Source organism: Pleurodeles waltl, chromosome 7 (assembly GCF_031143425.1).
Source record: "Pleurodeles waltl isolate 20211129_DDA chromosome 7, aPleWal1.hap1.20221129, whole genome shotgun sequence".
NCBI classification, from domain to species: domain Eukaryota; kingdom Metazoa; phylum Chordata; class Amphibia; order Caudata; family Salamandridae; genus Pleurodeles; species Pleurodeles waltl.
In genome coordinates, this window is record NC_090446.1 from 1,111,472,439 (window position 1) to 1,111,499,570 (window position 27,132).

A 27,132-nucleotide genomic window follows, 5' to 3' on the forward strand; every position below is an offset into this window, starting at 1 on the left:
GTGGAGCAGTGGAGCTGCTTCCCTGTATTTTGCAGGCACTGAAGAACCGCTAAAGAGGCATCTAGACCATCAAAACTGCCGCCCGACAGCAACATTTCACCCGAGGCTCCGAATGGTGGTCCCTAGCCTCTCCAGCAGCAAAGTCCATCATGGGTTTCCCCACTGTGACCTTCACAACAATGTCTGCAGCCTCTTTGTACAGGCCTCCCTCAACTGCGACCATCTAAGGTGACAGTAACACTAACGGTTCAGTGCATCTCTGCACCCGGACACCGCGTCCCCCAGGCTCGTGAGACTTGAGCCCAATCAATCAAGGATTTATAGAGCGCACTACTCACCAGTTAGGGTCTCAAGGCGCTGGGGGGGGGGGGAGAGCTACTGGTCGAAAAGCCATGTCTTGAGGCGTTTCCTGAATGATAGGAGATCCTGGGTCAGGCGGAGGTGGAGCGGTAGGGAGTACCAGGTCTTGGCGGCTAGGTGAGAGAAGGATCTTCCTCCAGCAGTGGTGCGACGGATGCTGGGGTCATAGGCGAGGGCGAGGTTGGCGGAGCGAAGGTTGTGGGTGGGGGTGTGAAAGGTGAGTCTGTCGTTAAGGTAGGCAGGACCTGTATTGTGGAGGGCTTTGTGTGCGTGGATCAGGACTTTGAAGCTGAGGCTCTTTGATAATGGTAGCCAGTGTAGGTCTCTGAGGTGGGGTGAGATGTGGTCGCGGCGTGGGACGTCTAGGATGAGGCGGGCGGATGCGTTCTGGATTCTTTGCAGCTTTGTCTGGAGTTTGTTTGTTATTCCTGCATATAGGGCGTTTCTGTAGTCCAATCGGCTGCTGACGAAGGCGTGGGTGACGGTTTTCCTGGTTTTGACGGGAATCCACTTGAAGATTTTGCAGAGCAAGCGGAGGGCGTTGTAGCAGGAAGAGGAGATGGTATTGTGTGGAATCCTAGATGAAGCCCAGGTTGCGTGCGTGGGTGGTGGGTGAGGGTGCAGATCCTAGGGAGGTGGGCCACCAGGAGTCATTCCAAGGTGAGTGGTTGGTGCCAAAGATGAGTATTTCTGTCTTGTCTGCGTTTAACTTGAGGTGGCTTGATTCCATCCAGCTGGCGATGGTGTGAAATCCGTTGTGGAGGTTGCCCTTTGCAGTTGTAGGGTCTTTCATGAGGGAGATGATGAGCTGAGTGTCGTCTGCGTAGGAGACTATGTTGATGTGGTATGTTCGTGCAATGTTGGGGAGGGGGGCCATGTAAATGTTGAGTTTGGGGCTGAGCAAAGATCCTTGGTGGACGCCACAGGTGATTCCAGAGGCTTCTGACAGGAACAGTGGGAGGCGGACTCTCTGGGTTCTGCCCGTGAGAAATGACGAGATCCAGTCCAGTGCTTTGTTGCGGATTCCAGCGTTGTGGAGGCGTGTGCGGAGAGTGTGATGACATACCATGTCGAAAGCTGCGGAGAGGTCCTGGAGGATGAGTGCTGCTGTTTCTCCTTCATCGAGCATGGTCCTGATGAGTGCGGTCTCGGTGCTGTGGTTTTTGCGGAATCCTGATTGGGAGGTGTTGAGTGCCTTGCTGTCTTCCAAGAACCAGGATAGTTGACTGTTCACGATTTTTTCGATGCCCTTGGCTGGGAAGGGGAGGAGGGACATCGGTTGGTAGTTCTTGGGGTCGTCAGGGTCTGCCTTTGGTTTCTTCAGCAGGGGGTTGATTTCTGCATGCTTCCATCTCTCTAGGAAGGTGGCTGACTCGAAGGAACTGTTGATGGTGTTGCAGAGATGGGGAGCGATGATGGTGCTAGCTTTGTTGAAGATACGGTGTGGGCAGGGGTGATCCAGAGTGGATGGAGGCTATGGCGTTGGTGGTGTCTTCTATGTTGACGGGGGTCCAAGTGAGGAGGAAGTGGGCGTTGCTTGGAGCGTTAGGTTCGTAGGTGTTTGTAGTTAGCTGGTGGGTTTGGGGGTTGAAGCTGTTGTGGATTTCTTCTATCTTTCGATGGAAGCGTGTTGTGAGTGAGTTGCAGAGCTCCTGTGATGGCAGGGGTTCGTTTGAGCAGGTCCTGGGAGTGGAGAGTTCTTTGATGATGCCGAAGAGCTCTTTGCTGTTGTGAGCGTTGGTGTCAATGTGGTTTTTGAAGTAGGTCCTTTTGGTGGTTCGGATCAGTTGGTGATGTATGCGTAAAGCATCCTTGAAGGCGATGTGGTTGGAGTTGGTAGGGTCACGGTGCCAGGTTATTTCCATTCTGCGACATAGCCGTTTGGATTCCTGTAGGTCTGGGGCGAACCAGCTGGCCTCGATTCTGTGGGTGGTGTTTGGGTGTTTTTTGAGCAGTACGAGGGTGTTGGCACAGTCTTCTATCCAGCGATGCAGGTTGGTGGCGGCTGTGTTGTGGTTTGGGGTCCAGGGGGGGGGGGCTCGGGCAAGGGTGGAGATCAGTTGATCCGTTGATATTTTGCTCCAGTTGCGTCGGGGAGGTTGTGTGCGGTGGTGGTGGGTGACTGGTTTCTGGTAGGAGAAATGGATGCATCGGTGGTCTGTCCAGCTGAGTCCGGTCCAGCTGAGTTCGGTGGTGTGGCTGAAGGAGACGTGGTTGCAGGCTGAGAAGATGGGATTGAGTGTGTGGCCTGCGGAGTGGGTGGGTGGGTGAAGTGACGATTTGCTTGAGGCCGAGGTTGTCGATTAGGTTGGTGGTGTTGGTATCGTTGTTATTTTCCAGGTGGAAGTTCAGGTCGCCGAGGAGGATGTAGTCCGTTGAGACGAGGGCTTGGGAGCCGATGGTGTTGTGGATGTTGTCGCAGAACTGCGGTCTAGGGCCAGGGGGTCTGTAGACCAGTGTTCCTCTGAGTGTGTTGTTGGTGTTGATGTGGATTGTGAACTGGAGGTGCTCGGCGGATTTGATGGTGTCGTCGGAGTTGGTGGAGACTCTTATGGTGTTTTTTTGGACTATGGCGATTCATCCTCCTGGTTTGTTGCTGCGGTCTCTTCTGGTGATCTTGTAGTTTTCTGGTATGGCTATGGCTATGTCTGGTTCCGAGGCACAGTTCATCCAGGTTTCGGTGAGGAATGCGATGTCGGGTGACTGTGGTCAGTAGGTCCCAGAGTTCAATTGCATGTTTGTGGACGGAGCGAGTGTTCAGCAGGATGCATCTTAGGCGGCTGTCTGTTGTTTTGATATGGTGTTCGGGGGTTAGGTTGCAGGTGAAGTTGCAGGCTTTGCAGGACAAGGGTCCTCTGGTGCACGTTGGTGTGGACTGGAAGCAGATAGAGGAGCGTCCTGGATTGAGGGCGTGGAGTTCGTCGGCAGTGTAATGGTGAATGGTGGCGCGGGGCGTGGTCTTGGCACGGACGGGCTCACTTGTTGGTTCACCTGGACTGGTCCCCCAGTCCACACCTGCAGCCTGTTCTGTGGGCCCCCCTCCACCACGACCGCCACCGGTGAAGGACACCCGACAGTCCAAGAACCCTCTACACACAGACGCCCTGGACCAAGGAGAGGGCCACTGTTGCCCCTACGTCCCAGAACTTCGCAAGGCCTGAGCCCAATTGGTGGCTCACCCAAACAGGACTCCCCGTCCTAGCCTGCAGCCTCTTTTCACAGTGACCAATCTCCCTAGGAATGCATTGGGCACCCGACGCCATTTAACACCCTGCACCTGGCCGTCCTTATGCCGCTGAAGATGTACTCTGAGTGTTGCCATGGACCTTGCCCACTACTCACCTTAAACCCAAGAGTCGCTGTACTAAACTTGTGTGCTGACTTCATTTTCCTCCCCTAGGTTATGTGGTTCTAAAAATTCTGGACCCATGTAATTTACTTTGCCACAGCAGTACGATTTTAGTATCAAAAGACCGATAATGACTAGTACACTAAGCATGAGCATTTTCGCTCAATTCCAGCAGCGTTTTCACCTCGAAATCGCCATTTTCGTCCTGCACTCATGGCTCCCATTTTATACACGGCAGCCATTTTTAAGAGTTGCCCTCACATAGGCTTATAATACAGTCAGATTTGATTCCAAGGACACGTAACACCTTGATTGACTTTTCTCTGACCTGTGCAAGCTGGAACCATTGCCTCAGGCCAAACCTGTTTGGTGAGTCCCTCTCCCAGTGGCCGAATCAGATAGCATCAAGGCACACCATGCCATAAAACCCTTATTATCGCTCACACACCCTGCCTAATCTTGCTCACACCTGCACCTGCTCTTTTCTTCTTCTTACTTTACGAGGGGGAGGTGCCCGTTTTTATTGGGGGTCCACACTTATCTGATGTAAAATACTAGGCCTTGCCGGGTAATTTATTATGGGTTGGATGACATGAAATATGAGGTTTCATCATGACACTGTTTTTTCCTTTGTAGTGAAAACATGTGAATGACCAACCAAAATGTCAAGAATGTTTGCCTGAAGCTTAAAAAACTGTATATAAGGAAACCTGACTTTGCATTGGGAAACAGTCTCCTGAGAACATACAAACCGTGCTGTTGTACTTCTAGGATGCTTGTTACTTGGCTGCAGCCAATAAATTCGATCTTTGACTTCACCTAGAAGAATCTGAGTTTCTGTGGTCTGAATCAGGAAAGTACCCGAGGTCTTTGGGTGTACCCTGGCACCGCTGGGTTACCGGATCAGTACCGGTTCTGAAAAACCCAGTACCTCAGTTGGCGCCCAACGTGGGGCGATACCAGCGGTACCGGTCCAAGCCTGAGGTCCGTGGGGAGCTTCGTGTGAAAATTCTGGAGGAAGGCCGCCACTTCATCGACCCCTGCATGTCGACGTGGTCCGAAAGTCTTTGCTGCGAGGTTCCCCGCTTCCCGACGGCTACGAAGGACTGCTGCCCTGGCTATCGCCCTGATTTGGACCCTTGATGTTTGGTAGAGCGAAACGATAAGACGAGTCTTCTGGTGACGTCATCGATATTTTCAGTTAAGTATAAGTGGAGCGTCTCCCAGTCCTTAGTTGGACACTTGGTTTGGTCCTTAGTTGGACATTTGGTTTGGTATCCCTTCGGGATCACTTTGATTTGGAACTTGCAAGTACCAAAGCCGAAGGACTCGTGTATTCATGAGACTATCGTAAACGATAATCCTTTGAAGTTTGAAGCTAGACTAGTGAGCGAAGATGCCTGGTCTTAGCAGACTTGGAAATTTGTTTTGTATTGGTTGTAAAAGGGACTCCCGGTTGGAGGACTCATGTCCGGTTCCTCCGATTGGAACTCCAACCTATGAACTATATGTGAAGCACGGAGTAGGCCCCATCACGTTTAATAAAGTATGGGTCCGCTATTCTTGGAAATAATTGAGAAAAGTTTTCTTTTTTTCTTGTAAATATGACTTACAACTAGGATCTGCAAACGGTTCTGTAAGTAAATTGCGACAGCGCTATTTATGAAAAATGGCTAAAGCGCGCTGTATTGTGTGTACTGAGTGTTTTCTGTTTATATCTGAAATGAGCTCAATGTGTGTTTGTGGGTCTTCTTGATGTTTACAGTTTGTTAAGTAAAATGTTGGTTAATTAATATTAAGTAGAAACTTAGAAAAAATCCAGAAATGAACCATGTGATGTGCTAACATAGCTATATGTTGCTCTTTAATTTATAGAATGAGCAATTGTGCACATATACAAAACTGCCGTTAAATGCTTAATAAATTAGAAAACACATTCAATAGATATAAATAGGGCCCCAAAAAAACGAAATTATCTATTTTTGCAAAAAAAAAAAAAATACATTTACATCATTTTTCTTAGATGCATTGTATTAGATGTTCACAGGCAAACTTTTCAGCTGCAGTATATTTGATAGGAATGTTCAATTCAGCCAGCACTTTCCCAGTTAAACATGGGTGGAATTTTGCATAACCTTCCTTTTAAATGAAAGTGGCGCAAAAATGTGACGCATTTCAAGTTAGGCTTATGCGCTTAGGCTTGTGAGTTAATGTATCCCAAATAATAGGCAAGGGATGCAGCTTGCTTTTATATGTGGAATTACCAAAAAAAATAATAATAATGGGTTTTTTATTTTATTTTTTAAAAAGAAAATTATTAATTATGGAAAAATTATTTAAAAAATAAGTGCCTTTCAAAATCGTTTTTTAATATTTATAAAGCTTAATATCTATACTATGACCTCCTAACATTAAAATTTAATTTAAGTTATGTTGCACTGCTAAAATGACATTTGTATGTGCAATTTTCCCTTGGCGCAGGAGCAAACAAGTTCATTTCTATAAAGTATAAGTTAATATTTTTCAATGGCGGACTCATGGATTGTGTAATAGACATTCTGGTAATGCATATTATGCAAGAAAATTGTAGAATATTGATTTTTTTAATGCCTAAAATATCAAAGTCGATTTTGGGCAAAAGCACTGTTTAAACTGCATTTTCTTTCATTCAGAGTACTTTTTAAAGTGTCTCAGGCTTCAGTAAATGCATACATTTAGGTTTGATATATATTTGCAGGTTGTGCCTTCTTATGATTCAATGAGTCAATGTGCCAGTACAAAGGCTTGTTTTAATATCAAGGTTGAAGGTTCTAACTTCAGCTGGGCCTACTGAGACGTTCATTCATTCGAGGTTGATGAAATATGTACCATTGCATGGGATTGCAACAAGCATTTATTCTAACAACTGGTATGTGTGTTATTAAGGTTTGTGAATTATTCACAGTAAATGTAGTTTAATAATCTGGAAATAGAGATCATTTTTTTTAGCGCCTAAAAAGGAAAAAAAACTTTTTTTTTAAATAGAGTGAATTATTGCAGGTTAGAAGGAAAATAGGAAGGCCTACTGTCTTTGACAGATTCAGAGTGGCAGAAGCTAGGAGAGCTACAGAGGCTGGCTCAAGTCACGCTGCTGAGATGCTATCTTTAGTTTTCCCATAAACAATGGAGGAGGCTGTCATGTTGACACTTGTGACCTTTTAAATTAGGGCCTTGTCTCTGTGAAATGCAGAATGACCCTACGGGCCTCTAAAAGTGGGATTTCTGGTTTCTCCAGAAGAACATCAATACAATTAAAGAACTTAATTCCAAAGGGAAAATATTAAAAAAAGGGGTTTCTTCGAAAGTCCCAACATCATGTTAAATGCTCTGCAGAACTGATACATTTGTGTCTCCGCTCTAAAAAAATAAAATGATGCCTGCTAGTTGCTTTTATTTGACAGAAAAGGAAGTGTTGCATTAAGTCTTAGACAGAAAATAAGATGCAGCCCTTTTCTAAAATTTTGAAGGCTACATGCCTTAATGAGAACGATTTGCCAATTAAGACTTATTTTTCACAGTGGAAATTGTAGGTGCCAAATTAATATGGAGTGTCAGTGTAACAATTTTTACTTTTAGAAAGGTAAAACTAAGGTGGCTTGATGTTGCGAAGTAACTGACAAGAGGGTAACAGTTAAGTAATGGAAATTTATTTTCATGTATTTGGTCCTATCATGAATTGTTCTTGCTGGTCCTGTATGTTAGAAGAGAAACAGTAAAGTTATATTTGACAGCAGATTTCCATTGCCTGGTGATCTACTGTCAAAAGGAGGGTAAGGATTTTAAACCTGACAAATTAAACAGGCCCAAATATTGGGTTTTGGGCTGCAGGTTTACAGTGCATAAAGTACATGACATGGTGTTGTGTGTCACCGCTTATTCACACATGCTATTGTTTTGTCTATGCTTTTTGTGCTTGATACACAGCAAGTATATCTGATGGCTTGACGTTTTGTGCGTTTTTATTATTTTTTATTTGTTTTTTGCATTTTTGTTGCTGCTTTTGATACTATTACAAGCTCCGCTGTGTTGTGAGGGGATGGTCATGACGATGCCCATCGCTACGCAACAGTTGGTTGAACTTGTTCTGGTTACTAAATTCCACAGATAATGATATTTCATGCTGTGAACATAAGAAGACAACACTTCATCAGTGCATGTCTATTTGGCTATAATGGTATTGAAGGAAAATAAAAAGAGATATACAGGATCAAAGTGTGTCACCTGCAGTTAGTCACGTTACTGCCCCTTCCCTTAAAGGAACAGGCAGCCCTACATTTATGTAGCCTTGATTGGACCTAAGGATGAAATTATAGATCTGTGACTCAAGGTGGCCTAATTTCTATATTACATTAGTTAATGATGTTCTGTTTCCTAAGTAGCATATGGCTTTCGTTCCTTAAAAGAAAACCAGGTTTTCATTTTTTCCTGAAGAAGGAACTGAAACATTAGCTAGGAGTACCGTATATGGTGTAGTCGCCAACGGTAGAGTTAAAATTTGTGTAACTTTGGCCTTTGTGTATCACCCGTACTCTCGGTGTTGTGTCACATGCCTGACTATCACCCAAATAATTTTTTTTTTTCTTCCTATAGATTTTTTCTTTTGTTACTTCCCCTGACCAATGTCGCATCATGCTTAGTTATTGAGATTTTAGCTATGTCCTAGTCCCATTTCTCTTTTTCGAATTCCTTTCACCAGTCAGCCCTTTTATTATTATTGATGTATTGTTCAGGTTCACATTTCCAGACTGCAGTGATGTACCAGGGACCCCCATGTTATGTATAATTCCCTTTGGTATGACCAGACTGGTTTTCAAGAATTTGCCTTAGGCCTGCTTCAATGTTTTCCAGCCTGACTGTCAGGGTAGCGATAGACTGGTTAACTGACTCAATATTATAGTAAGACAAGTTTTCCATTTCAATAGGAGATATCTTATGTTTACCTTTTTGAACATGACGAATTTTCAATGTCTATTTTAATTTGGTTTTCGGTTCCCTTCTGTTCCTGCTACTTTAATTTTTGGTGGGATCAGATGTGTCCTAATCATGCAAATATCAGGACCCTCTAGTTCTTGTCTTTTTGTTTGCACATTTGACTATTAGCCTGTGTATTGCATAGTGCACCTGATGCACAGTTTTTAAAGGAAGGTTTCTACATGTCCCTGATAATCGGTATCATGTGATTTCTCTATTGAGATGTTCTAAGGTAAGGAGGAACACCTAGACTTAATCATTGAGGAAAATATGTGTTTACCCCATTAGACAATGCCACTGTGTGAGGAAATCCATTCAGATAGAATTCTCATGTAGCTATAGATGGCAGAGAATAATGGAGAGAACCCAATTAAAGATGCTAGAGACCCTGTTTTGCCCTTCTGCCTTTGTCTTTGTATTTTATGCCCATGGTGTATGGCTACTCCTTTGAAGATTGCAGACCACCTGCTTGCAGTCCCCTTGCTAAAAACCATGAACTGTTTTTTTACTAAATTGAAGGAAACTAACAACTGTGGCACATTTCCTACATCACTAGATTCTGCGGGTATCAAGTCATAATAACCTGCAGGACATTGATTTAAGCCTAATTCCCATCAGTGACAGCTACAGATGAAAGACGGACGTCTTGGCCCTACAGTCTCAGCACCCAGAAAGTAGCAAAGCTGGACAGCGATCGCCAGCGCATGGTATCGTACTTGCTCCATCAGACGGCGTTGGACATCACAAAACCAAAGTTTCAGTGTAAAAGAGCTAAAGAGAAGGATTCCTGTTGTTGATAGCAGAGCTGTTTTGAGGTTTCATTTCTCTACCTGTCATGTGCTGGTAACCTCTGACAGTGTGCAATCCCTTGAGCCCCTTGGCCTGAGTTTTGGCCACATCCCCCCTTTTCTTTGCTCCAACGGAAGAAGGGCAGTGCACCGGAGATTTCAAGTTTGGAAAAAGGCACTATATTGTGGTGCCCATGAAAGAGCAGCTTGAGCGTCCTCTGACATTAAATAATGAGTGTTGGAGTCTGAAAGTGCTGCTGAGCTTGAGCTATTTCCCAATTAATGGTGCTTGGGTCTGCACGAGATGATTTGTGCCCTTGATCAATGAAGAGCACATTGTTTGTAGTGTCTGCCACAGAGGAGAGACACTGGTGCATTGCTTTAAGACATTGAGACTTTCGAGTGAGCTGTGGGTGTTTGCCAGGAGGGCACTCCAACTAAGCAGTACTTTTCTCACGAAGAGGCCTGAATTGAGAGGCCCATGCGAAGGAAAACAACAAAAGAAAATTTGATGGACAATAGAAGCCTGCCAGAGAGGCTTTTTGAACGGACTCTGGGCATAGTTGGTTTCACAAGAGGTTTCCGTGTGATTGTATAGACTAGGTGTTAGGAGACTGATTGTTTTGCTGGCATTGTTTTAAAGTACTATTCTGTTTAGTAAAAGCAGAATAAAGTCCATTTTCTGTGGAAAGAGTACCCCCTTTTCACCTTAGAGCATTGATGAGAGTCACCACTGTTCCACCTGAACATACAAAAATTACTGAAATGCAGAGGAGCCCTAAAAATGTTACTAGATAATTTTAGGATTTGCTTTTTGGTTAGGGTTGTGAAAAATTATTATTTAATTTGTAATAGTGGTCACTACTTTCTCCCGTTGTCTATATGTTCTTAATAACGTGTTTTCTAGTGTCTTTTAAACATGACGTTGTCATTTATGGGTGGGATTGTTTTTCTCTACTCAATTGACTTCTGCACCCACTTCCCAACCTATGTCTTTTCCTACTATTGTTTCTTTGCACTCTTTTCACCCTTTTCCTGTACATGAGCAGGTTAGAAGATCAGAATTCGTAAGCAATTCTTTTGCACAGCTTCTGCATCAACACTAGTTAGTGGTGAACATCACTAATTGTTGGGTGTGTGATCTTATGCCACCTACTGCAGATAGAGGTATTCCTTATTTTGTCCTGCCATATGTGGCCTTTTGTGCTACTTCATGTTCGAGGAGACCTGTCCAGAGAGAGTTACCAAGTACTAGAATTTTGCTCCAGCAACATCTCCATGGCCTTATAAACATAGACCTGGACTCAGATTAGCATGAGAATAGGTTTATTGCCTATGTAAGGGCAAAAGGAGGGTTTGTGGTTCTAAAAATTCTGGACCCATGTAATTTACTTTGCCACAGCAGTACGATTTTAGTATCAAAAGACCGATAATGACTAGTACACTAAGCATGAGCATTTTCGCTCAATTCCAGCAGCGTTTTCACCTCGAAATCGCCATTTTCGTCCTGCACTCGTGGCTCCCATTTTATACACGGCAGCCATTTTTAAGAGTTGCCCTCACATAGGCTTATAATACAGTCAGATTTGATTCTAAGGACACGTACACCTTGATTGACTTTTCTCTGACCTGGGCAAGCTGGAACCATTGCCTCAGGCCAAACCTGTTTGGTCAGTCCCTCTCCCAGTGGCCGAATCAGATAGCATCAAGGCACACCATGCCATAAAACCCTTATTATCGCTCACACACCCTGCCTAATCTTGCTCACACCTGCACCTGCTCTTTTCTTCTTCTTACTTTACGAGGGGGAGGTGCCCGTTTTTATTGGGGGTCCACACTTATCTGATGTAAAATACTAGGCCTTGCCGGGTAATTTATTATGGGTTGGATGACATGAAATATGAGGTTTCATCATGACACTGTTTTTTCCTTTGTAGTGAAAACATGTGAATGACCAACCAAAATGTCAAGAATGTTTGCCTGAAGCTTAAAAAACTGTATATAAGGAAACCTGACTTTGCATTGGGAAACAGTCTCCTGAGAACATACAAACCGTGCTGTTGTAATTCTAGGACGCTTGTTACTTGGCTGCAGCCAATAAATTCGATCTTTGACTTCACCTAGAAGACTGAGTTTCTGTGGTCTGAATCAGGAAAGTACCCGAGGTCCTTGGGTGTACCCTGGCACCGCTGGGTTACCGGATCAGTACCGGTTCTGAAAAACCCAGTACCTCAGTTAGCATTGAAGAAGTTAAAAATTGCACCAAGTGTCCATCTTTGGAAGTGAAAAGTATTTATGCTTAAAAACATGCTTACCTTGTAACAAAGTTCTTGGTTTCAAAGTACATATAAAAAGAAGTGATATTTTTCTGAACTGGTCTGATTTATTCTTGGAGAGTGTGTGTCATTAATTGCCTCTGTGAGTACAACAAATGCTTAGCATGATCCTCTGATAAGCCTAATAGCTCGCCCACACTACAACAAAGTAGAGCATTAGTCCTAACTAGTTTTGCCTCTGCAAACCAACTGGGGATCCACAGGACCTTCTACACGGTGTACGTCTTCTCAGTGCACCACACAGAGAGCTAGCTTCCTACACAAGGTACAAACCAGGCTAACCATCAACCACTTAAAGTTGAAACCCAATAAAACTGAACTTTTACTCTTTTGCCCCAAGAACAAGCCTTAACCAATCCAAGAATGGCTACACTGTTCACTTTCACTTTCCAACTCCGTGAAGTCACTGGGAATCATCCTCGACCAAAGCATGTCAATGAAAGAACACATCAAAAACTCAGCCAAAGTGACGCACTACACCGTAAAACATCTCAGGAAAATCAAAGAGTTTATTCCGCCTGACCTGAAAACTGTAGTGCAATCACTCATCCTCTCAAAGCTAAACTACGGTAATGCCATCATCACTCAGAACCCGAAAAGTCACTGTGCGCCTCATAGTACAACTCAATGCAGCCGCCAGACTCCGCACAGGAACCAAACGGTTTGACTACATTTCACTAGCTCTCAAGAGTCTCAATTGGTTGCCTATAGAAGGAAGATGCATCTACAGGACAACTTGTATCACTCACAAAGCCCTTCACACTGCCAACCCGAATTATCTGGAGAACAAACTACAGAGAGCGGGAAAGAAGCCGGGAGCTGAGAAGCTCCACATCTCTCCTAAGCTGAAAAAAAAAAATATATATATATATATATCCCAGAAGAGTTCCTTCTCAGGAAACGCCCCACGGATTTGGAACGCTATTCCTAAAGATCTCCACTGCAATCCCTTCTATACCTCTTTCAAAAGGAACCTTAAATCTCTATTGCTGAACATATACTTCAAGCCGCTACCAACTCGATTAGTCATACCCAAACTCCCACCATGCAGACGGGATCAATCGCTATGGTTGCTCGGCCCACTCAGCTGCTAAATTTGTCACTAACGCCACTGATCAGCATCCTTGTATTACCCTTTACTCTCTGATGTACCCATAATGATGCATCGTTTTTTATCTGACTATATAATGTCAACCCTGAAGAACCCCCTTATCACTGTTTGGAATTTGTTCACACATCTTGTAAAGCGCTCTGATACCCCCTGGTCTAGTTAGCGATATATAAAACTCTCAAAATAAATAATTAAGTAAGTAAATACACCCCAGGATAATTTCCACCTAAGGGCGTCACCAGGGAGCACACAAGGCCAAAGACCCACAGGCATAGTATTTAAGATGCTGTGAATCGTTCAATTGAAGCTGCGCTTACTGAAGCTGGCAATTACCAAGTCGTGCATGGGTGCTGGAGCCTGTGGACATGGAAAAGGGACTAAGTGACTGAGAAGGCCAGCAGGTCACTTCCTCCCCTCTCCCGCACCACCACAAGACTCCTGCAGCAACAGTCGCCCAGTCGGGAGGCCAAAGCGCTCCTTTGAAATAAAATAAATGAAATAAAATAAATGACCGTAGCAGACGTGCAGACGGTGCGCGAAGCTCCCGCTACACTAGAATGCCCAGACAAGACAAAACAATCTTGCACCCTTAATAATATGAATACAGCATACCAAAAGGCTAAGTACAATGTTAAGTAAAACAGATATAAGCATAAACATGGAGAAACTTTATTAATGCACTTAATTGGCTGCGCAGCAGCAAAGAGGCCATAAAATGTTAGTTTTCTGTTATATAGGGCTAGCTGTTCTATGCTAGTTTCTTTCTTCATTCACCTACTTTTGTCTTTACCAAGTCTGCGGATAAAAAGTAACACAACAGATGGATTAAAGCGCAGGAAACAATTTGGTCCAATTAAGAAGCCAAAATCATTTATGTTGACTAGAATAAATGCATTCATGATGTTACATGCAAAAAGATTTACTGCCGTACATCTTTCTGGCTGGAACTCTAAATTACTCAGGGGAAGTCTAATGTGCATGCATGGTTAACTGAAACTGTCATTTCTGATATACGGTGCGTTGCCTTAGTGCCGGGATAGCCATGAGGTTATGTGGACAGTGACACTGGGACCCCTCCCCGGTGTCTTCAGAATCAATATAAAACCTCTAATGATCCTCCTACATTACCACTACCTTCAACTGTAATCCTATTAACCAAGATTCATAGGACATTCTAACCAATTTAAAACCAAAAGAAAATGTATCATACGATTTGAAGCAGAAAGCATTACAACTCCAAAATGGCGCCCAGCACTTAGGATGCACTGTGTAGGGCTTTGGCAATAGCCCAGGCAAATGGATGTTTTGCAACTTGTATGTGTCAGCTTGGTCAGAAAAGTAAACTGCCACTCTTCCCTTGGCGTTAGTTCCGTAGGTGTGCTGACAATAGGAAGAAGGGCTAGACAAGAGACTTGAAGGAAAGGTGACCTGGTGGTGACCAGAATACAGAATGTGTGCCTTTTCTGACATGGTCACCCCCACTTTTTGCTTTCTGGTACTGGGGATGTTTCAACTGAGCTGCACTGGGTCCCTGCTAAACAGGTCCCTAGTGACAGTGCTCTTTCCCCCCCAAACAATACAGGTAACAATGTGTACAATTGGCACACTCCTCTACCTAAGTCCCTAGTAAGTGGTACCCCTGGTACCTAGGACTGGGTAAAGGAAGAGGGTTCCTAAGGGCTGCAGCACATATTGTGCCACCCACAGGGACCCCCTCTACCCCCAAAACAAGATGCACAAAGCTGCACCTGCAGTCTGCATGCCCTGGTGCAAGCCAGTTGAAAACACAACATGACACACCCTATGAGTGCCATGTCTCCAGTACTGCATCTAAATATATGTAAGTCACCCCTACAGCATGCCTTGAAGCGTAAGGCAGGGTGCATTATATCTGATATGTGGTCCTATGTGCATGAGTTGATATGACCCTGTGATGCCCAGCTCATTGCTGAGCATTGCAAGTGAATAGGGAAGCCATCTTAAGGTATGTGCTGGACACTTGTCATCACAAGTGACCCAATCACATAATGGTTTCACTGAGCCCTATGGTGTTTGATATCAAACACCTCGTCTTAATAAATCCAGGCAGAAGCCAGCCTAAGATTTATTATGACATACACCCACCCCGAGGGCACCTTAGAGGTGCCCATTGAACCCTCTAGTCTCTGAGAGTGTTGGCTGACTGGCCTTGACCAGCCTGCCACCACAGACAGGTTTCTGACCCTCTGGAGGTGGGAGCTCATGTTCTCAGAAGTCAGAAACAAAGCCTGCTCTGGAAAGGGGTGTTGTCACCCTTTCTTGCAGGATGGCTAGCATATCTGTATACCAAGGACAGGGGCTTCAAAGGACCTGCCGCCTTTCCTATGCAACCATTGGCAACCCCAGACCTGGGTGTAGTCCCTCGTGCCCTGAGGCCCATTTGGAACCAGGACAGGTGAGAACATTAGTTACTCAGAAAGTGTATACCATCTCTGGGCTAGCCTAGCCTCACCTCTAAGGTTGGCAACCTCAGGTGGGCACTCAAGGGAGGGTTTCACCATCTTATCTTTGGTGGGAACTAGGCCTTCTCAGAATATGGCCACTTCCCACAGAAAGGGGCCATATAAGGGTGTAGACACCTCAAAGGTAAGAAGCCCATTGGCTACTATCCTACACACCTCTAAACTGAGTATTTAGGTGGCTTCCCGACACCTAAAGACAGATTATCTGGACTAAAGAAGAAGGGCACAGAAGAGCAGCGAAAAGCAAGAACTGAAGAGCAGCTACTAACTTGGCCCCGACCCTGCCAGCCAGCCTGCAGTCCTGGATAATTGCTTCCTGCAGCTACTCTGTCTCCAGACGTCTGGGAGGGCAGCCTGTACTTCAAGAAGCACCAGGATCTCCCATGGAGTTGCAGTGCTACTTCTCGGCAACCTGCAGGCACCCAAGAAGAACCTTGAGGATACCGGACTGCCAAAAACCAGACACCAGAAAGCACCACTGCACCCGTGTCTCCTAGCCGAAGTTGAATTGGGCCAACAGTGCCAGCATGGTCCCCAGGCCCTCCAGGACACAAGTCCGCCTTGAGTTTCTCAACTGTGGACTCCCTGAGGTTGCCTGCTGCCTGTGTGTGCAGGCCCCTTCTACTGCAACCGTCTCCAATGTCAAAGACTCGACACTGCAGCACTTTTCTGCATCCCGCCATCCCAAACCGAAGAGAAGAGGACCAGGGGAGTCCCTACGTCCCCGAGCATCACAAGACCTGAGCCCCCCTGTTGGTTAGCCGGACTGCCCCCTCCCCCTACCCTTCCCCCCAGTCCTTATCTGCAGCTTCCCTTTCCCCCCCAAGACTATTTTCCACTGAAACCATCGGGGCACCCAACACCATAAAGCACCTCTGCACACGGATGCCTGAGAGCTCCTTGAGGTGACCTGTTGGTGCTGCCATGCCCCGTACTTACAGTAACTCCTGAAGACTGGTCCTATAAGTCGCTGTTGAGTACCCATTTGCAATATGTGTATTTCTCCACAGGATTGCATTACTGCCTAGAGACATTTAAAGTATTTTGCTTGTGTTCTTCAAAGTGCATCAGTATTTATTCTTGTAACAGTATTCTGGTGTGGAAACATAATATTAACAAAAGTAACTATCTTCTACACAATTGGTCTTGAGTGTATGTCTCATTAGTTGCCTCGCTGAGTACAACAAATGCTTAGCACTAACCTCTGATAAGCCTAACTGCTCACCCACACTGCCACACAAGAGATTTTGTGATTGTCATTTGTAGCTGTGTAAACCAGTAAGGGTCACCTGGACTATATGCATAGTGCCCCCATACATTGGTGCACTACACGGATAGCCAGCTTCATACAGAATGGAAAACACCAACTGAAGTCAGCAACACAAAATCTGCTGCCAGGGTGTTTGAGACTGCTTATCAAAGGAAACAAGTGAAGTATAGTTTCCTGCGATGACAGACCAGGTTGATCTGCCTGTTGTATCTCTTATACAGATGAGTCAAAACTGGGGCCACCAGGCCTAGTGACAATTGAGATGTAAGCTCGGGAGCTGTGGATCTTTGGGGCTGGAGGCATATAGCGACGGGGTAGGCAGTCGGGCACTCAGTCTTAGTCCAACCTGGCTCGGTTAAAGGAACGTCAATGACTAAGGTGAAAGTGTGGACTGGGACAGTCTTCACGTGATCTACCAATGGGGTTGCTACTTCTAGCTGACTGGGATGAACCATGAGCAGAGTGAGCCACAAACCGAATAACTGTAGGAGCACATGACTATTCAAAGCAACTTAATAGATAAGTATAAAAGAGTTCATTGTGGACATTGCTTTTTGAGCTACTACAACGATCCAAGGTAAAAGGGAGTTAATTAGCAGAGAACATGGATATGGAAAATGTTGGTTGTGAGACAAGAATATTTCCTTTATGGTTTTGAGATGTACACCCATGACCGGAGTACTCAACTATAGTTTTCACAGGTATTCTGACTGTTAATGTGCCCAGCGCACACAAATAATGTTTGTGCCAAGGCCTAGACTGTCAAAGCATCAGAAACCCAGAGCATGGCTCCCTGGTCTGGAAAGTGCAGCGAGTGCACCTTTCTAGGATGTGGGACTGTGACTGGTTTGTGCATGGGGGTGTTATGATGACATGTTGAATACAAATGTGTGAATGTGAAACCAGTGTGATCCCTTTCTTCTCACCACCAAACCCAACAAACAGCTCATCATTCACGCTGTACTGGTTAGTCCTATCAATGTGGAAAATAAAGGCATGCTGTGAATCCAACTAGTGTAGCCTCTTGTTCTATATAGAAGGCTGTGGCAGAGAAAAGTCCGTCGGAAGCTTGCTGGACTGCTCAATGTGAAAAGGTGACACCACTTTCAAAGGAAAGGAGGCACACAACCTAAGCAAACGTTTGCCACCAGAAAGGCAGTATACAGCAGCTGAACTGAAAAAGCCTAAAGAAGTGATTACAATAAGAAACAGTTGTTAAAGCCAGTAGCGTCCCAGGACAGTTGTGAAAAGGCTTGAAATGAGCACACATCATAAAGATTAAGACCATATTAAGATATCACAGTGGTATAATGATGGGGAATGGGGGAAACACATTTGAAAGCCCTTTTAAAAAACAAATTACAACTGGCAATTTGGATAAAGACGGCTGATCCGCTAAATGAAGGACCTTAAAAAGTGACCACAGTAAAGCCTTACCGGGCCAAAGATCACTTAAAAGTATATCAGATCATCTAGCCTGTAGGTCAACCTGCTTCTTGTCGTACTAGGTGACAAAGTTAACCAGTGGCCTAAAATAATTGATTTGGTGAAGGGCAGAGAGCGTCTAACATGACATCAACTACCTTCAATAGTGGATCAAGGGCCCTCAGTTGGTTGCTTTCAGACTCCAACTATGAAGGTGGTTTGGTTGCAGCAACCTGCAATGCTGCTGGGACAGCAGCTCTTTCTGAAGACTAAGTGGAAGGCAGATGCTCAGAGTCAGCAATTTGGGGGTACCAGACCCTCCTAGCCCGATCTTGATCCATCAGAATGAACTGTGCTCAGTGAAGCTTGAATTCTGTTGAGTCCTGAGGGATCTGTGGCAGAAGCAGAAACGTGTACAGAAGATTGGAGTCAAACAGAAGAAGGAAAGAATCTCCTAAAAATCCTTGATGAGGAAACTCCAAGCAGAAAATTGTAGAGAGTGAGTATTTTCAGAGACCGTGAATAGGCCTACATAGTACAAGCCCTACTGGGCAAAACTACCCTGTGGCACCTCATGAGTTATTCTGCACTGATGTTTAGCGATCTTGCTAGGATATCCTGTGAAAAGACAGCTATTACCAAAACATTAGGACCCCCCCAGACAGAGGGCACCAGATCCCACTACGCTTGTTTATGTATCACATAGTGGTCATGTTATCCATCAGCACTTGGGTTCACATGAAAGTGGCAGAGAGGCCTTTAAGTCCAGTTGGATGGCGCACAGCTCATGGAGAATAATATGGTGGCACTAGTCTATCCTAAACCAGAAACCTCTAATCTGAATCTCATTCAGAGTACCCCCTCGGCACATGGATGACACAGCTGTTACTAATTCGACCTTTGGAGGGGGCAAGGAAACTGCTTGAGCACATCACGTTGATATAGGCCATCCACCACTGAACATCTCAAGCTGCCTCATCTCAAATGCAGACTCTGACCAAAAAGCATCCGAAAGTGCTGGGCCCAGTGCAGAAGTTCTGGAATTGTCAGTTTCCAATGAAGAAACTAAAGTTAACTTGTGCCAGGAGTTTTCCAAATTGAGCTGTCAACTTCTAAGGTGTTTCAACCATGCCCTAACTAACTGTCCCCTGACTGCGTGGTCTGAGCCACTTTCGGGCACAGTTTTGAGATGCACCATTGTGAGGTGTCATGAGTCAGTGCCACATGATCCAATTTTTTGATGCAACACCAAACCCCCTGACAACCTTGTGGAGCAGACCCCTTGTTTCTTTACTTGTTCTGTAACTATTACTACATTTGTAATCACAAAACCAAACAACACTCCAGGTTCATATAAAAATATAGTCATCTTTATTTGCCATGTGTGCACATACAATAGTTTATGCACTACACCACTGCAATATAGAGTATCAGGCAATAAATCAAGAGCAATAGTTAAACATGCAAAGTCAATGACACTGCCCATACGTATGTGCACTGCACCTCATTAATAGAAGTAATTTGTGGATGTTCCTCAGTAATCCGGTGTACTACACTCACCTCTCAATAAATCCATAGGATCCTATCTTGTGAGTGGTTTCTCTAAGATGAGTGCTCAACATCTTCTTTGAGGGATGATGAGGGAGAACTAAAACTATCTGCCTTGTCAATAACTGCTGTACCGGGAAGCACCTATTTAAGAGGTGCATATCCTGCCTTGGGAAAGAAAGGCGTATAGGTGAGGTTCTCTTGCTAAGACCTTTGCACCAAATGACATCCTTCAACTTACAAGCCTGCATTGAATCTTGAGACCCTTAAAGGGATCCAGTAACAAACTGAACACTATCCACCAGATGTGGCAAAAATTAGGACTCGGAGTGGATAGCCTCTTGGACCCAGAGAGAGAAAAGGAATGAGCATTTTCTTCTCTCCATATACATAAAATGTCGACAAAGATTCGTGCTTCTAACCGGCCCATCCGAGAAAAGAGGTTCTCACAGCCATTCCTGAATCAGCCAGACGTGTTACACGTTTATGAGAATGAAATCTTTCCAAAAGCATAAGAACCTTTTAATATTTACTTCAAATGATTGAAACTAACACACAAATGTTGGAGTAGCTGCAATAATTGAGAGCAGATAGAGTGATCCAACATGACATAAAAATAATGTTTTGCCAATCTGTTGTCCATAACATGCAGCTTTTCTAACTCCACAAAATGACCATGTTTAAAATATTGGTAATAAGTCCCAACTTGGAAACCAAGTTATAGCTCAAGAACGGATGTTGCTGGCTGCATGAAGAGGTCAAGAACTTGTATAAGCTGAAATCCTCCACGAGTGCTGCAGCTGGGACAGAAGTGGAGGTAGGAGTCCATCCAGTACAGCCAAGCCTCGCCATGTGCAGCGCAGACCCCTGGTAAGGGACAGAAAGAACTGGAAGTCACTAACAGCTTGAACAACCTACATCACACCCATCATCCACATTACAAACTCTGCCCAATGAAGTAGTTCATGCTCTACATCAAATCATCAGTCCCTAAACACAACTTGATGTTTTCAGTGTTTTTTAGAAACCTTACACTCCCACGTAGGGAGCATGTCACATGTCTAGTGACACCTACACTACCAAGTTGCAATACCCTTGTCTTTTGAAGAACAATATGAAGCTGGAGCTAAGATACAGTAGGTGTGTAGCAAGCTTTATTGGTTTTTTTTAAACAGTTTTTATTGAATATTATAAACTGTAAACAAACAGTACAGTGCAGGCCATGCCCAAAGAAGAAAATAGATATACTGTAATACAATAAATAGCGGTATCAAGCACCACCAAGACACCAACCATAGGCCAAACTCGCATCCAATATGCAAGTGAACCCTCCCGCCCCCAAACCACCACTCCTACCCGCATAAAATCCACATAAGACCAAACACAATATGTAATCTATGAGAAATAAGGGTAAATGGCAAAACCATAGTTGATCGACTCCAACACAATAGATTCATTATGCAATATCCCCACCCTCATCCTCCGTATTGTCTGCAAAGCTTACCCCCTCCACACCGGAGAACCAATCCAGCAATGTACCCCATACCTCCAAGTCAGTGAGCACCTGGTCATCCCTACGTGGGCAGCGCATATGTTGCTCCTCTGCCACACCCCACTACATTAGGTCCCATTTCCATTCAGGGAGCAATGTACTCTGGGCGCTCATTCATCCAATCGCTACCCTGCGCCTAGCCAGTACTAACGCCAATTGAGCTAGCTTATATGGAATAGTCCGACCCCGCAGCTTCTAGACCACTCCCAACAGACAAGCCATTGGTGGCGCCTCTATCCCCAGGCCTGTCACATCCACAACTTTCTCCACTACATCATGCCAAAACCTGCTCACCAGCCTACATGTCCAAGCCAGATACAGGAAAGAAGCACCCAACAAGCCACACCTAGGACACCCAGCTCTGCGCCCCAGGTCAATCTTGTTTAAACGACTGGGTGTGAGATACGTCCTATGTACAAAGTTAAAGTGAAGTAACTTAAATCTGTTATTACATGATACCCTGCGCACCATGGACAGCGCTAAATACCAGTCCGAATCCGACATGGATACCCCCAGATCTCTCTCCCAGGCCCTGCGACTCACTCCCACTACCATCAATTGGTCCTCCTGGAGTGCTTTATAAAAACGAGTGATCAGGTGCAACCCCTTGCCCCAAATAAGAAGGTCATGTAATACCAAGGAAGCCACAGGAGCCACTGTGAAACCACTCCAGATTTCACGCGCCAGACTTTCAAGCTTAGCGTATTGAAGGAAATGGCCAGATCCCACACCAAACAAGTCCCTGCCCTCGGCAAAAGAAATTAACTCAACAGTAGGATAAAGATCCCCTACTACTTCGCAACCTTTCAATCTCCGGGCTTCCAAAGACATCAACTGTTCCATTTCCCCCGAAGGGCAGAGATCCCATATTCTCAATTCCCGGTCGAAGGGGGCCCATTTAAGCACATGTTTGACTGCCTGCTCCCAAATCCCAGCAGTGAACCTTGCCAAATGGGGAACAACAGTGGTAGACCTTCCCACTGCCGTTAAAAGATACCAGTGCCTGTCTATCCAAAACTCCAGTAAACAATCTCTTCTCCCAATTGTTAGTATTGGTCAAGCATTTGGCAGCAAACTGTAAATGAGCTGCATAATAATAAAGCCTGAGATTGGGAATCGCTAGCCCTCCACTCTCAAGAGCACCTTACAAAACTGGCAGAGCTACTCTACTATGTCGCCCAGCCTATACCAAAGAGATTAAGAGGCTATACAGCCTACGAAAGAACTGAGCAGTCAATGGATACATGGGATTCAGAACCAAATAAAGGCACCGCTGCAGAAAGACCATCTTTGCTATCGCTGCTCTACCCATAACAGATAAAGGTAATTTATTCCAAAAAGAGACTGAGCGTTCCAAGCAAGCTTTATTGTTAACAACCCAGAAATATCTGCCTCTAGGAAAGGAGGCGGTAGTACACCTAATAAACAATGCAAGATTACATTGTCCAATAACAGGGTGAGATTAGAATACACTTCCCTCCTATATTGCACACAATGGAGAACAATTAAAATTGAAAATAGAAAAATAACTATAATGCTTCATATACAGTTACAAAGATCACAGAAACACTTTTTATTCAGATGGCATAAGTGAAGGTTTTAAAGCCAACTACTCCACCAGAATCCATACCACTGATCTCGGTCTCCCTTTCCTTCTTCACATCATTTAAACGTACCCTTCACCACACACCACTGATTTCAATATGACCCACCTTATAACTTCACATAACCTTTACCAATATTTTCAATCTAATTCCTCTCCATAAATACAGAAAACCCTTGGTAAAATTAATCAGGTTACTTACTTTCATAGAGTTCCTTGAAATTAATTGCGTTTTTGCCCCAGTTTAGTCACAGTAACTCTTGTTCTTTTCCCAACCTCTTCTAAATTTTAACATCTGTGGATAGACACCTTATCTAACTGACCTATCCATCTAGTATCAGCACTTCTCACTCATGAGATCTGAAGGACTCCTTTGAGAGATTGTTGGTGTGATAGGCTCAAACTGCTGTGTACCCAATTACCAGAGCTAACTGGACACCTTCACTAAACAACTTGTTTGCCGTCAGCACCAAATCACTGGTGTAGGAAATATACAGTGCAGTGCTCTGGTGTGTAATCGATAAATGAGCCATACACAGTTTTAAGTAATTTAAGCAGAATTGTAACCGAAATCTGTAAAATACTCCATACAGAATATTCATTAGGGAACCCCTTCCAGGTTACAACACACACAAAAAAATCCCACAAACGTACTGGTTTGGACATCCTTGTGAACCTAAAGCTCTGTTAATTTACTATATGAATCTTAAAGCACAATGCACTTCACATATTCCCAGATCTACAAGATGATCCAAATCACCTTTTCCTACACCTTGATTAGAACCTCACGTGGCTGCAATGGTAGCAAAGTACCCAGGTCTTGCACACCATAGTATTTGCTGAGCACACAACAAAGTTCTTTTCAGCAGCCTCAACATTCTCATTCAATTCCACTATTAGCCTGTGTTGTTTCTAACTAATTCAAAAGTGGCTTTCATGATCCACGTTAATTATTCTATGCACGAGGAAGACAGACAGAAAACCAATCATCAGACTCAGAGTCGTTCTCTTCATCTGTTGTCCACAGTCAATGCAACTACTCACAACCCTCAGCCACCCCTAGAATGAACATCTCTTCAACTTGCATGAAACTACCTTATCATCTATAGCACATTCCGCTTCAGTGAATAATTTATCACTTTCAGCAAACACCACACAGCTCCAAAAATCCTCCTTCCTGCCCTCTTGTTTTGTTTCAAAAGCTGATCTAACAAAAAACAGGCATCAATTTGCCGCTTTCAAATAACATCATCCACCACAAACTTTTATACCTCTGGGGCTATCTACCATACACCTCAGATCAGTGAAATCCTTTACTAGGCTCCTTGATGGTAATAAAGTACATCAAAAGCTTATGATCAATGGAGCTCTTCAACAGAATGCATTCAGCATTTTCTCTATCCCACAAATAGCTACTGGTCATCATTCTGATAAGTAAGTCATTTACCACTGAAGCCAAGCATTCCTATTTAGTTCTTGGCTGTCCAAGGATACAGTGGTCAATTAGTTAATGCTTTCTCTAGGACACAATAGGGGTTTGAAAACAGAAAAGAAACAGTATGATAGAAGTAAAGACACTCAATAAAAGTTTCAGTTGAGGAGGAGGAGGCCTTTTCAATGGATGTTTTTCGTGGACATCCTGCAATCTACTTCTGAATCCCAGCTAGGAGTATCGGCTGCAGGACTTGCAATTGTTCATGGGATGTACTTCACAAGAACCCTAATCGTGGAGGGATAATAGGTAAGACCACACTATTTTTTGTAATACCATGAGAGACTTTTTTCCTCGGCAAGAGTGGACAAGATGGCGAGTGTCAGGGACACATCTAGGACCAGAATGTGGCTAGAGTGAGAGAAGCACCCTGTTTCCTATCACCGTGTGCCCTTGGCATCTACTGATGTATGTATTAAGGGCCAGAGAGGTATAATTACCATAGTAGAGGGAGTGGCCCAAAACTGGAGAAAGTTGAAATGTCTGTCTCTGTTAAAGAAATATGTATGAAAAAGATGAATGGTTGGGTTGAAGATTTTGATGACAGCAAGTGTGTCACACCTCTGAGTTGCAGGCAGAAGGATATGTGGGGCACACAGATGAGTAGATTAAGGGGCTGCAGATATTCAAACATGGCAATGTTTGATTCAATTCTGGGACAATGTAAGGAGGCAAGTGAATCTAAGGATATGAATTGCTTGTCTCTGCCCAAGTGCCCTGGTCCCCTAACGGTCCAGGAGAGGGGAGTTTATATGCTTCCAAGTAGGGCTTTAAGCTCTGGTACTAAAAGATGGGGGAGGGAGGCATCATCATAGTAGTTTTCAATGAGCCCGTCCTCAGGAAAGCAGCTAACCTAAAAGCAGACTTGCAGTTGGACAGTCCCCATGTTACGGTTTCTAGATTTCAGAATTGATGGCTTAAATGGAGGGTTCAGCAGCAACTCCACAAGCATTTTATCAGCTTGGGGCATCTGCGTTCTTATGGAACCCACAGGGATCAAGCTGAACCCTGGGGGAAAATGTTTTCTCTTCAACAGCCCTGTGCCATCCAATACTTGATTGTCTGGACTGGTCACTGATGTTTTCTATGGTGACTGGAAAGGCTCTTTGATGGGAGTTGTTGATTCAGTCACATGGAGTCTGTCAACCATGTGATCTTCAGCAGGGGGAAGAGATGCACGATTTTGATCAATAAAACACCATAGCTTATCGGTTTCTCAGTGCCACCATTTCTCCAAGTACTGAATATGGAAGTCTTGAAAATATACTAAAGTCCCTGGCCCTTCCTTTCTCGGTGACTGTGGATTGCATCAGTCTAGGTCTCTTCCCTCTCTTAACATAAGTTGTGCAGAGGTCTTGTAAGTAAACAATGTCCTTATGCAAAAAGTGCTGAAGAAGAATTTAAAAGGCATATAGTATTTTTGGACAAAATAGCCAAATTAAATGGCACAATCATGCCTCCCCAAAATGGTGAATGGTTTGTTTAGGCACTATAGAGGCTTAATGGACCAGAAAAAGATGGAGAAAATATATGTTGCACATATGAACAGGGTCAGCATCTGTCTTGTGCCCAGGTGCTGCATTCCTGCCCTTGGCAATCGAAACAATGCATGGGCCTATCAAGTATGGAGCATTACCATCTCCTGGCAAACATCAATTCTACTGATTGGTGAATTTTCATTCAGATCCCCGATTCTGCTTGGAACTCTTACAATTATCTATTAACTTCTCTGATGGATGGTACTGGTGAACTGGACGTCGACTGTGGATACTGTCACTTTAAAACTGTCCTATTCCATCCTAATAACTCAGATGTGGAGATGCTTCCAAATCCTCTGCAAGAATGGCTCCCTAACCTGAGCAAAGTGTTAGGATGAGAGGGGGAAGCTTTGTCTCGTTTTTCTTCTGGATATTCACCTTTGCCTGCAATCTCCCATTCAGACAGACTTGCGGTTTTGTTTGGTGGTAGGTAACTGGCCAAATCTCATTAACTTTAACACACTAGTCATTTATTCCTAGTCCACACAATAAATGCTCTCTCAGTATCAAGGAAGAGAAGCATAGGCTCTATTCACTTTTGCCTGGTGAGGTCTATCAGGTGAAAGGCCTTCTGGGTACTATTGCTCATGCCTTGCCCCTTAATGAAGCCAGTCTGACCAGGATAAATGAAAGACGGTAGAACGTCTTTCAATCAAGTGGCCCATATTTTTGTAAATAACATGAATTTTACATTTATTAGGATACATTTACAGGAGGAATGAGGCACATAAAATGCTGTCTTTGCACGGTTTCAAGATCATTGTTGCAACATTCCCTGTGATTCAAAAGCCATTGAAGACCTCCATTAATAAAGGAAGTAGCTTGGGGGGCAAAAGTCCTATTGAATATAGCTGTGAAACCATCTGGGCCTGGCAACTTCGCCAGCGTCAAGGCGCCAGTTGCCCCGAAGACATCCTCCTTGGTTCCAGCCGTTCAGTGGGTCACCTTATGTAGCACTGTCCCGAGGAAGATAAATATTGTTTCTGACATCCAGAGTTCCATTGGGGAGACCTACAACGTTCTTGGTAGAATAACTGAAAAGTGTTAAGCTTTTCCTCTTCAGTCATTTGCATGCCTCTGACTACTTGGCTATGAAAGCTCGCATCTGCCTGCCTCTTAGTTTATTTGCCTACAATCTACTTGTTTTTGTCCCTTCGTGGTACTCATCCCTAAAACAGGCTAAGAAACAATGTGTGTTGTCAATTTGCACCATGTGGCCCTGGTTGGGTTTGCTTAATGTTTCGCCTCT

General features: G+C 44.3%; 1 protein-coding gene across 3 annotated transcripts in view; it reads right to left on the reverse strand.

The window, feature by feature from the left end:
* Positions 1-19,498: 19,498 nt before the first annotated feature.
* RSAD1 (radical S-adenosyl methionine domain containing 1) overlaps positions 19,499-27,132 on the reverse strand; it is a 68,593-nt gene continuing 60,959 nt past the window's right edge. For all 3 annotated transcript variants that reach the window (XR_011194200.1, XM_069200069.1, XM_069200067.1), the window contains one exon: positions 19,499-20,565. Coding sequence is in view for 2 of the 3 variants with exons in the window: in XM_069200069.1 (XP_069056170.1) it covers positions 20,457-20,565 (109 nt within the window). In the remaining variant the exon portion in view is untranslated. The remainder of the gene's footprint in view (positions 20,566-27,132) is intronic.